Source organism: Corylus avellana, chromosome ca2 (genome assembly GCF_901000735.1).
Source record: "Corylus avellana chromosome ca2, CavTom2PMs-1.0".
Lineage (NCBI taxonomy): Eukaryota > Viridiplantae > Streptophyta > Magnoliopsida > Fagales > Betulaceae > Corylus > Corylus avellana.
Genome location: NC_081542.1, coordinates 28,919,587 through 28,931,242, shown reverse-complemented (window position 1 = coordinate 28,931,242; position 11,656 = coordinate 28,919,587). Strand labels below are relative to the sequence as shown.

The 11,656-nt window shown below is 33.7% G+C and overlaps 2 protein-coding genes across 2 annotated transcripts; both read right to left on the bottom strand.

Moving 5' to 3' along the window:
* Window positions 1-417: 417 nt before the first annotated feature.
* On the bottom strand, window positions 418-945 carry LOC132169529 (pectinesterase inhibitor-like). The gene has a single exon (XM_059580553.1). It carries the CDS (start codon window positions 943-945, stop codon window positions 418-420), a length of 528 nt encoding a protein of 175 aa, XP_059436536.1.
* Window positions 946-4,961: 4,016 nt separating this feature from the next.
* Window positions 4,962-8,122, bottom strand: LOC132168700 (disease resistance protein RPP13-like). The gene is made up of 2 exons (XM_059579720.1): window positions 5,281-8,122; window positions 4,962-5,189 (listed from the first exon to the last, which is right to left on the bottom strand). Exon 1 carries the CDS (start codon window positions 8,040-8,042, stop codon window positions 5,313-5,315), a length of 2,730 nt encoding a protein of 909 aa, XP_059435703.1. The 5' UTR covers window positions 8,043-8,122; the 3' UTR covers window positions 4,962-5,189; window positions 5,281-5,312.
* Window positions 8,123-11,656: the final 3,534 nt, after the last annotated feature.

The following is an 11,656-nucleotide window of genomic DNA, read 5'->3' as shown; positions in this document are numbered from 1 at the left end:
TTAAACTTTGAAGGTAGTATCGAAACAAGTGGAAGTTAAGAGAATTTTCTCAAGTTTCCAAAAACAAAACAAAGAAAAAAAAGTTAAAGAAATGGCATGGACAGAGTTTTTCTCGAAACTGAATTGGAGGAATTTTTTTTAACCTATTTTATAATAATGACACGTGTTATTTGACAGGTGAAAGTCACATGTTTTTTTAATAACAATAACAAACTTGAAAGAAATTTTATTAAAAAAAATATGAGCATATCACATATTAAAAAAATGACTTGTTTCTCACATGTTAAGAGATATATGTTATTATTATAGATTTGGTTAGAGAAAATTCTTTCAACCCAGTTTCAAAGAAAACTCTATCTGAAACAGCATAGCCTCATTCAAGACAATATTTATTCATGGAAGAGATAATTACATTGATTAGAAAAGGAGATGCAGAATGGTCTTTACATCTGTGGAAAACCTGGAAAGCATTGTATTGCCTTCAGCCAACTCTGGAATGCGAAAGCTGCTACAATAAACTGCTTCATCATTGAGAAGACCCACAGTTTGATATGCCTTATCATACTTCCCCTTGTCAAAAGATGGGAGACCCTCCTGTTTAATTTTGTTGATGCTCATGTTATAACCATGGAAGCAAGTTGAGCGCACCGACCATGTCGCATAGGTTGATGCATTTATCATCAACTTATAGGCCACTCCTGCAGTCTCATTTGCTTTGGCTGCGCTCAACTCCAACGCAATTCTAGAGAGGCCCTTGAGATCTGCAGTTGAACTCCGAGGATCTGACTCCAAAGTTGCGGTGCAGACATCGGGAAAGGCGGTGCCACCGCAAGTTTTGGTTATTAGCGTGTTGCCTTTCTCGTCGGCTGCTGTCCCACATCGGAGAGAAATTGCAATTGAGATCACGAGGAGAGGGAGAGAAGCGGCAAGGAGTTTTGTGGCCATTTTTCCTGCACAAAATGGAAGACCCTATTGCAGCCAAGCTTCTTTATCGGTGTAACGGTGTGTTTTTATACTAATTAATAATTGTGGCAGCTTGTGTTGACCACATTCGTGGTAAGTTTGTTTTTTCGTCCTAATTATAGTGGGCACTAATTACGACAGGAGTAATGCTATGCGGGGAGATAATTCGCATTTGTGTTGGATGCATATCGTGTCGAAGCATGTGTAAGATTATATAGGTTAATTTTAAATTAATACATTCAATTAAATGAGTCAAATCTTTCAATCTAATTCTCCAATTTTGTATTGGGTTCGTAGAGGGTTTGCGATCATGTCAAAAATTATATGACAGTGTGACTTTCCTCCCTGGTGGTATTTTATTATTTTAAGGATCAAGATTTTGTATAACTCAATTTTTTGGATCTAGGTTTGGAAGTTGATGGTTGAAATTTTGTGATATTAGATTATAACCATCTGTTTTAACAACTCAGCAAAATGTGCCAACAGAAATTTAAGGGGTAACTTCACTGAACACCCTTGAACTTCTACCCGATTTGACAAACTCTCTCCCTCAAACTTCAAAATCTCTCAATTTAGTTCCCTAAACTTTCAATTGTAATCAATTTGGACCCTTCTGTCAGATTTTAAACATTAAATGATGTTTATACCCCTGACTTTTTTATAAGATTCCAACTTTACCCTAAATTCCAATATGTTTTTTTATTAAAGAAAAAAAAATGAAAATCATGAATATTTTGGTCTTTTTTTATATTTTTAACGGCTAAATTTAATAGAGGGGTTCAAATTAAGAGCAATTGAAAATTGATGAACTAAATTGAAAGGTTTTGAAGTTTAGGGGGTTTGTCAAATCGAGTTGACGTTCAAGGATTTTCAATGAAATTACCCATAAATTTAAACTTTATATATCTTGTCTACTATATACACATAGCTATCAAAATCAAATTTCTCTTCTATTTGTCAAAAAAAAAAAAAATCCTCAATTTGTCAAAAATATTGTTAAAGCCCCCTATTTTGGAAGGTGTGGAAGGACTGTGTTCAAAACTGCCTCTTTTTTTTTTCTTGTTTTTTTTTTTGGTATAAAGTTTCAGGTATGTAATTAATTTTTACAATTGTTAATTTTTAAATAACAAAAATGACGGTTTAAACTTTTATATTTAGATTGTTCTTTTAAATTTGTTGTTTATGAATATAAATATTTTTTGTTACATGCTTTAATTGAATGAAATATATAAGGGAATATCTTCTATTCAGTCATGGCATAAATGACCCAGTTTACGCCCATCAACCAAAAAAGGACAACTTAGCTTAATTCAACTTACAAAATGAACTTAACTACACTAAATTATACCACCTGCAAAATGACACCCATCATTTCTCTCTTCAAATTTTCACACGCACCCACCGCTCATCTGGTCGGAAGCCGCCACCCACGACCAGCCTGATCCTCCGCCCAACCAACTTGCAGTGGATTGATTTTATGTGATTGTAAGTAGCAAGTCCATATAGATTTCTCAAATTTTTAGTCTCTCTTTTTTTGGGTTATTTTGTTGCTGGAATGGTTTTTTTCTAATTCCTTCGGCCGGAGCAACGGTGGTGAACCGTCGGAGTAGCTTGGCAGCATGGGCTTGGCGGAGCTGGGCAGCATGATCTGGGCAGAGCTGGACGGCATGGGCTTGGCAAAGCTGGGCGGGGCGGCATTTGGAGGTGCATGGTCTAGGCAGTGAAGTTTGGCATATGATCTTGTGCATCCAAGCTTATTTTGTAAGTTGAGATAATCTGAGGTGACAGCTTTTTAGTGGAAGGCAAAAAACACGTATAGCTGATTAACATCCTTGCTAGGCCAGATAAAATAAATGCTAAGTTACATTTATATATCTTAAACAATAATTAAAATTTTGTTAAATTGTTTATTTGTTTTGTTAATTATATTATGTTTTTAATTAATTTTTATTTAACTTTTCTTTTTTTTTTTTTTTTATGATGCCCCCTGTGAACTGAAAGCTCGGCCACTATACTCTGATTCCACCCCTATTCCATTGAGATAATGTGGCAATATCCATGAGCTTTTTTTTTTTCTTTTCTTTTTTTATAAAGGATGATCAAAAAATTAATAGTCATTGTCACATCAGTCTAGTGAAATGAGAGTATAGTATATAGCATTACTCTTTTGTTTTGTAGATAAATGCAAAAACAGTCTTTATAGTTGGCCTAAATTACAAATCATGTGATATAAAAAATAATTTAGAGGTCCTCCAGGTTGGCAAAAATAACAATTTAATTACTGCAATCAAATTCCGGCAAAACACTTAACGGATTTCATTAGTGTGCCACGTCAACACCAATAAAATGATGACAGTTGTCACCCTTAATATAGATATATAAAATTAAAAAACTTAAATTTTTTTTTTTTTTTTTACCCGGGCTTTGGGCCATCTTGTGTTTTCTTCTGAGATTGAAACATCACGATTGACATTGCATTGGAATATCTCCATCATGTCTATTTCTACACCGTGGTGCATGGCATTAATTGGTAGATGAAGACAATGGTTGCAGATGGAATTATCTCCATCGTGGCTATTTATACAACAATGATAACCATTGTACTCTCTCCACCTTTAAATAACAATCCAAATTTTTACCAAACATATATACTTTTCGATTTTTTTTTTTTTTTTTGAGTTGCTTTCTGGGTAAAGGGAGTGATAAAAGTTAAAATGATATGGAAAAGGATGGGGATATAGGAGAAAAGAAAAAAAAAAAAAAAACACAAGAAATTAATATGGTCAATCTTAATGGTCCACCTCTACCACACAAAAAATAAAATAAAATAAAATAAAGTTCTCATTTACTTAAATTAATAACACATAAATTCATACTTTTAACGAAATTTACACAAATTGGAAGTAGAAAATTAAATTAACTATTAATGTATTGCAAGTCATATTGTGATCTATTTTTTATGCTCTTTTTTTTTTTTTTTTTTTTTTGTGAGAAATTTTTGTATGCTAGGTATCAATCCCACCATGATAAAGATCAGTTTTTGTGTGGACCATAAAACAAAAGGTCCTTAGGATCTCGTTCGGCAATGGACCGGTTATACTTTTTATATCACATTAATCACTTTTTATTAATATTCAAATAAAAAATTAAGTAAAGTCCACATACCCTCTTAGGTAAAGTAAATTATCACTCAATTGATAATGTCCTCCCAAAATTTCAATTATGATAATGTCTCCTCAAACTACTAAAATATTGTCAATGTCCCACCCAAGGCTAGCAAAAAGATAAAAATGACCTTATATTTCTTACTAAGACAAAAATACCCTCTTTAAATTCGAAATAAAAATTAAAAAATAATAGTAATTTTAATTTTTTAAAAAATAATTAAAAAAAACCAATATTTTGTTTATTTTGATTTTTTTAAACGAATATTTTTTTGAAACACAATTTTTGTTTAAAAAAACGAATTTATTTTTTAAATTATGTTTTAAGAAACAAAAATTTTAATTTTTTTTAAACGAAATTTTCAATTTTTATAAAATTTTTAAAAAAATCAATTTTTTTTTTCTTATAAAAAGGATTTTTTTTTTAATTTTAAATTTTGCCACCCCTTGTTTTTCTTTTTTTCTTTTTTAAGTTTTTTTCTAAAAGTTTTAGTATTTTTTGTTTTTTTTTATTTTCCTAAGGGTAGATTCGTCATTGAGAGGGACATTGACAATATTTTAGTAATGACATGGATTGATCAAGAAGATGATAGACATGAGGTTTTCTCGACCAGTGAGAGAAATCCCCCAAACCCAATAATTACTTTTCATATATTCAAAACTCTCCCTCGGTGCTAATTAATTCGTCAAAAATTGCAGTAATCAGAAAAGTCTCTAATATTATGAGAAAATAATGAGAGAAATTTCAACTGCTAAAGGATTATTATGAGAATATATTACTACTTTACAGAAAAGGCTATAAATTAAACTGATACAAATCAAACAATTAATGTATCCAACATGACAAGAGCAGTGCTATTTTACCAGCCACGTATGGCAACACACCAGCAACAACAAAATCAATTACAACAATAGCAACAACATAGAACAACAATTTATTAGCATTGAGTAGTGATCTTTGCTAAATACAGGGAAAGGGGGACAGATCTTCAAAGGTTTTAACACAAGCCAGAAATCTCTTGAAAGCAAATAGATGAGTGAGTGACCATAAAACCGTCAAACCTGCGATGTCAGTTAAAACTTTTCAGTGGATAAGGGGAATTGAAAAAAGCATGCAGGCAATCGCTAGTAAATGAGTGAATGGATTAAAAACCTTCTTCACATTTTCCTGACTGTGAATCTCATTCAGAGCGGAGCCTGCTGGTCGTTGATGATTAAGCTGTTGGGATGTTTGGCTTGAACATTCTCTATGAATTCATTTGGCATCGCCGTTAAAACTATTTTCCGAGAAGCCCACAGATTGGACGACTGGTCTGGAAGTTCCTTCAGCTTGGGACAGCTTCGGATTTCCAATTCCTTGAGATCTGGCGTTGCTCCTTCCTCCACGGTCCATGTCTCCAAATTTTTTAGCATCCAGAGTTTCAGTATGCAAAGCTTAGGGAAGCCTCCACTCGGGCTCACCATTTCCTTTCCAGTGTAGGAATCGGCCAATAGCTCAAGGACAGAAAGATTTGACAGCTTCGCAAGAATTGGCATGGGATCATTTTCCAGCTTTGATACCGACAAAGTAAGAACTATAATACTGTGCGGAAAGTAGTCATTTTGTAGCGCTGGTAAGTCTCCAAGCAAATACAGGTCGGTGAGATTCTCAAGGCTTGACAGAGGCTTTAATTCGAGCTTTGAAATTCGACCATCCCTATCCTGGGATCTTAAACTCAGAGATTCAAGTCCTTCCAGACTTGCAATCCACTCATTTAATTCTTCAACGGAGCCTAAATGAAATGTGAGATCCAGTTTCCTGAGATTGATTAATCTATCCAAACCATTCTTCACTGGACTCTTCTTGTCCACAAATATTCCGCATAACGTCTGGAGCCTAGTAAGAGAAATACTTGTTTTCTCCACAGGCATGTCAAGGCGTGTTCGATTAAGATACAGATGACGAAGGTGTTTCATCTTCCAAATAGAATTGGGTAGAGACTTGATATAGGTGTGCTTCACATCCAAGGTCTCGAGGTAGGCCAGCTTACCAACAGAGGGGGGAAGGGTATCCAAGTGAGTCCATCTTAAACCCAAGTACCTTAAATGATACATTTTCCCCAAATACTCGGGGAGTTGAGGTTTGTAAACACGCTCTAGATCAAGCACCTTGAGCAACTTGAAGTTTTCCTCGATCCATTTTCTTGGCTTTTGATTAAATTCACGTTCCCCTCGGTCAAAGCAAAACAAAGATCGGGCACATGTAGTGTCGGAGGGATTTGAAGTATACAGATCAAAAGAGTTACCCTGGATGGAAAGTCTGCGAAATTTGTTTGCGGATAAAAGGTTATCATTTGTAAGAACCCCAAGAAACTTCTCTTCGGCACTCTCGGATATGCAGAGATCTCGCAAAAGATCATGAATGCGGCATGCCTTTACTCTTCCATTCTTCCTCCTGCTAGCCACTTGGATCAAGCTTCGATCAATAAGCTCCTCCAAGTAGTCTTCAGCAACATCCTCTGTTCTTCTCTTGCCGGTGTTCTTTATGAATCCTTCAACAATCCACAATCGGACCAATCGCCTCATAGGAATTTCAAAGTCTTCTGGAAATACACCAAAATACAAAAAGCATGGTTTCAAGTGACGAGACAGGTGGGTGTAGCTTAAGGCCAGAATGTCTTTGCATATTTTTGTTTTCTCAGTATTAAGGTACCAATTTACATCGTCAATCACTTTCGACCATATTCGCAATGTCTTCTCTTGGTTAGCTAAAACACCCCCTAATACCACAATTGCAAGTGGTAAACCACCGCAACCTTCTGCGATTCGTCTCCCCATGATTTTCAACTCTTGAGGACATTCTTCTCCTCGAAACACTTTTTTACGAAAAAGTTTCCAGCTGTCTTCTTTGTCAATAAATGGAAGGTGGTAGGGATCGCGAGGAGTAAGGCTTGCATGTGAAGCCACATCTTTTATACGACTGGTGATTAATATTCTGCTTCCGTTAGAGTTATCTGGAAATGCAGATCTCAACACATCCCAGACTTTAGTTTCCCAAATGTCGTCCATGACTATAAGGTATGGCCTTTCCCCAGCTTGCAAGTATTCAAAAAGCTTTTTTACTAGGTACTCTATTTTCAATTCATCTTTGCTCATAACTTCGAGTGTTTTTGTCAACTCTTCTCTATCAGATTTTGACAGTTGGGACTGCAAAATTTCAAGCAATAACTCAATTGGGCTAAAATCTTGAGATACATTCACCCACCAACGGAAAGAAAAGTGACTCCTGACTCGGTCATTATTGTAGATTTTCTTGGCAAGAGTGGTCTTGCCCAACCCACCCATGCCGATAATTGAAATGACATCAAGCTTTGAACTCCCTTCAATAAGCTGCCTCACCAATATCGCTGAGTCATCAACAAAGCCAACCACATCATCGTCCGCCACTTCTCGCCTACGTCTGCGGAGCTGGTCCTCCTCTTCTTGCCTACGTCTGCTTAGCTGGTCCTCTGCCGCCGCATCTCCACTTGCTTCAGCACCTTCAATGCCATACTTGTTGAAATTGTCGAAGATTTGATTGATTTGTTTGTTGATACCTTCTATCTTGTTCGCAACAACATGAAGCGTGTTGACTTCATTAAAGCAGTGCAACAGCTTCCAAATCCTGTTTCTCATCCTCTGCTCTGCGGCGTTGATGATGAACATGTCGATAACATCCTCAGCCTCGTAAGCAGCATCCCTGATTTGCCTAACTACCTCCTTGACTATTCCATGCTCGTTCCTTTTCCCTTGGGAGTTCTGGAGGAAGATATTAATCAGATTGAGCTCCCTACGAAGTGATTCGACTTCACCCGTCACTCCATGAAGAAGATTTGCTTCATCTGCGAGCAGCCGGGGCAAGTACTGTAGGAGGAAAGTAACAACACTGTCCGCCATTGATGCTTACCTTTCAACCCTCAAATCTTTACAGACTCAGAAACGTTTATTTGGGGTTGGTGAGGAGAGGGATCTGGAGGAAGAAAGAAAGCTATCGACAAAATTGGGTAAAAGACGGTTGTTTACGTTGCCATTTTGAGAAGTCAATCACAAAATGAGCTGAAAGAATTGGTTGTGGGTAGAAGACAAAGATACAAGACGAGAGGAATGGTGGAAAGGAAATAAACCCACAAAATTCAGAAGACAAGGTTGTGGGTAGAGGGATAAGGACGAAGCAAGGAAGTAAGGAAACTTTCCTTTGCTACAATCAATTCTTTCGGCGAAGACTTTTTGGATCCGTGTTCGTAATATGCTCAGTACAAGATGTGGTCTGAGCAAGTAAAATATTAATTTAGAGTATAATTAAATTAATAAGTGGATGTGTGAGTCGGTGGCCGAATATTAAATATTAATTTATACTTAAAATATTAACAGAGAAAGTTAGCTGGATGTGTGATTAAGGGATTCGGATCCCTCCAATTGAAAATCTCATTTTTTTGAAATTTTAGTCATTAAAAGTATTAAGGGTTTAAAGTATACCGCACCCACAACCTAGGCCATGGGTAGCTGTTCGCCAATCTTAGCCACCCATAAAATGACTGGTAGTGGCGGCGAGCCGCCCTTTGGGGTGGCTTTTCTATATATATATATATATATATATAAAAAAGTGTGGTTATGTTTGTTTTTACGTTTTGATATTGGTGAAAACCTGGCATACTTTAAACCTTAGATGCTTTTGACAACTAGGATTTCAAAAAATAAGATTCTCATTTTTTTGAGTAATCTAAAGGGACCAGATCTGTAATTGGGTGGCCGAATATTTAGGTGACGCTATTTGGTGGGATTCGATAAGTTAATTGAAGTGGGCCCCAACTCCTTACCAAACGCACACTATTTATTTTATGAGAAATGATATAATGCAATAAAATGATTATTTTTGGCCCATAAAGTGTTAGGTGGCAAGAGATTATAGGCCCCATCTATAATTGTTGTGGCCCCACCCACTGATAAGCCTATAACCTCTTAACACCTAGGACTTTTATAGGCCAAAAATGATTATTTTATTGCATTATAGCATATCTCTTTATTTTATTTTTTTTCCCTTTTTTTTTTTTCTCTCTTTCTCTCACCCACTCTTCTTTACAGCAGTTTTTGCTCCGGATTCTACCGCTATGACTCGTGACGACTTTCCTCCCCGTCTGGTTTTTCAAGGATCAAGATTTTCGCAGTCTTATTTTCATTTTTTTTTTTTTTTTTAAGTTTAAGGCATAAAATTAATTTTTTGCTTTTTTATGAAAATATATTTTACATTAACTTTTGGGGAAAGTTCACATACTCTCCTCAAATTACCACCCAATTAACAATGTCTCCCCAAACTTTAAATTGCGACAATGTACCTCCCAAACTACCAAAATATTGTCAATGTCCCCCTAATTGACGAAACTACCCTTAGTAAAATTAAAAATAAAAAAAATACAAAAATTTCTGGAAAAAACCTAAAATAAAATAAAAAAAATCTTTTTATTAGAAAAAAAAATTAAAAAATTTTTTTTTTTATAAAAATTGAAAATTTTCGTTTTTTTTTTTTGTTTTTTTTTTAAAGAATGTTTTCTTTTATAATTTTTAAATAAAAATTTCCGTTTAAAAAAAATTAAAATATTTTCGTTTAAAAAAAATAAAATTTTCGTTTTTTAAAACATATTTAAAAAAAAAATCTAAAAAAATAAAAATTGATTTTCTTTTTTTTAAATAAAAATTTCGGTTTAAAAAAAAATCGTTTAAAAATTAAAATAATTTTTTAAAAAAATTAAAATTTTCATTCTTTTTTTTTTTTTTGAATTTTAGGGGTATTTTTGTCATATTGATAAATATATAGGGGCATTTTGATCTTTTTGCTAGCTTTGAGGGGGATATTGACAATGTTTTAGTAGTTTGGAGGATACATTGTCGCAATTGAAAGTTTGGGGTGGACATTGTCAATTGTGTGGTAGTTTGAAGGGGGTATGTGGACTTTACCCTTAACTTTTCTTACTTTTTCTTATACTATTAAAATATTATTTCTTTGCAAAATATAAGTTTCCTACAAATCCTCACTTTTTTCACAAAATCTTAACTCAACCCCCAATTAAAGGCAAAAAAATGAAAGAGGAGAGAGGAAAGATAAATGTTTATATTAAAATAAGGGGAAAGTTCATATACATTCACAAACTACCACCCAATTGACATTTGACAATGTCTCCTCAAACTTTTAATTGTGATAATATCCCCTTAAACTACCAAAATATTGTCAATGTCTCCCCAATGACGAAACTAACCTTAGTAAAATAAAAGGAAAAATACAAAAATTTCTAGAAAAAACCAAAAAAAACAAAAAAATCCTTTTATAAGAAAAAGAAATTTAAAAATTTCGATTTTTTTTTTTAAATTGAAAATTTTCGTTTTTATTAACAAATTTTCTTTTTAAATTTTTTAAATAAAATTTTCCGTTTAAAAAATAATTTTTGTAAAACATATTTAAAAAAAAATCGAATAAAATTTAAAAAAAAAAAAAATTGTTTTTTAAATAAAAATTTCCTCTTTTTTTTCAAAAAATCGTTTTAAAAAAAAATAAAAAAAATTCGTTTTAAAAAAATTAAAATTTTCCTTTTTTTTTTATTGAATTATATGGGTATTTTTGTTATATTGAGAAATATGTAGGGCCATTTTGATGTTTTCGTTAGCCTTGGGAGATATTGACAATGTTTTGGTAGTTCGGGGGCGAGATTGTCACAATTGAAAGTTTTGGGGAATATTGTCAATTGGGTGGTAGTTTGAGGGGGTATGTGAACTTTACCCTTAAAATAATCTGGTTTCCTACACATTAGAAAACATTGTAGCAACCCTTGATGGTTAGTTAAATATAAGAAATCTAATATGAGTAGATTTTTGTGTTTTTTTTTTTTTTCAAAAAAATAAAAATTTCTAAATATAAAGAAGAGAATGACATACAGGACATTTGCTGCTCTTATCCAGCCAATCACGATTCATCCCCATCAAATATACAAACCGGGAATGGCACTAGTTCTATCTAGACAGCAAAATCAAGGGAAAAGTTTGGAATCTAAAGAAGGAAAATGGAGCACAGTAAGAAATTAATTAAAGGTCCGTTTGTTTGAGCCTAATTAAAATAAGTTTTAGAAAATGTTTTTAGTATTTTCGAGTGATGGGTGCGACGTAAAATAATACAATCATATCCTTGAAATCGCCTATATAACATATATATTAGATTGAATATACTCTCTTAAATGTATGTAAGCTCAAAATCAAAGCATATACGTAGAGTTAGAAATTCAACATTATGTAATTGTCCATCAAGACAAATTGTAAAGGAATATTTTCCTATTGCAATGATCAGTTTGAAACTTCTTTCCAAAAGGCTTCAACTAATTAATGGGCTAACATCTGTATTAAAGCTTTGTAATAGACCTATTTTCGGATTGTAAATAAATTAATTTGTTCGACAATTCACTCGATATCCACTCATTTAGCTCGATTCAAACTCGAGCTTGATACTGTACAAACTCACTCGATTATTA

What these genes read in the sequence shown, in the direction of transcription:
- LOC132169529 (XM_059580553.1), bottom strand. Translation starts at nt 945, where the DNA reads ATGGCCACAAAACTCCTTGCCGCTTCTCTCCCTCTCCTCGTGATCTCA.
- LOC132168700 (XM_059579720.1), bottom strand. Translation starts at nt 8,042, where the DNA reads ATGGCGGACAGTGTTGTTACTTTCCTCCTACAGTACTTGCCCCGGCTG.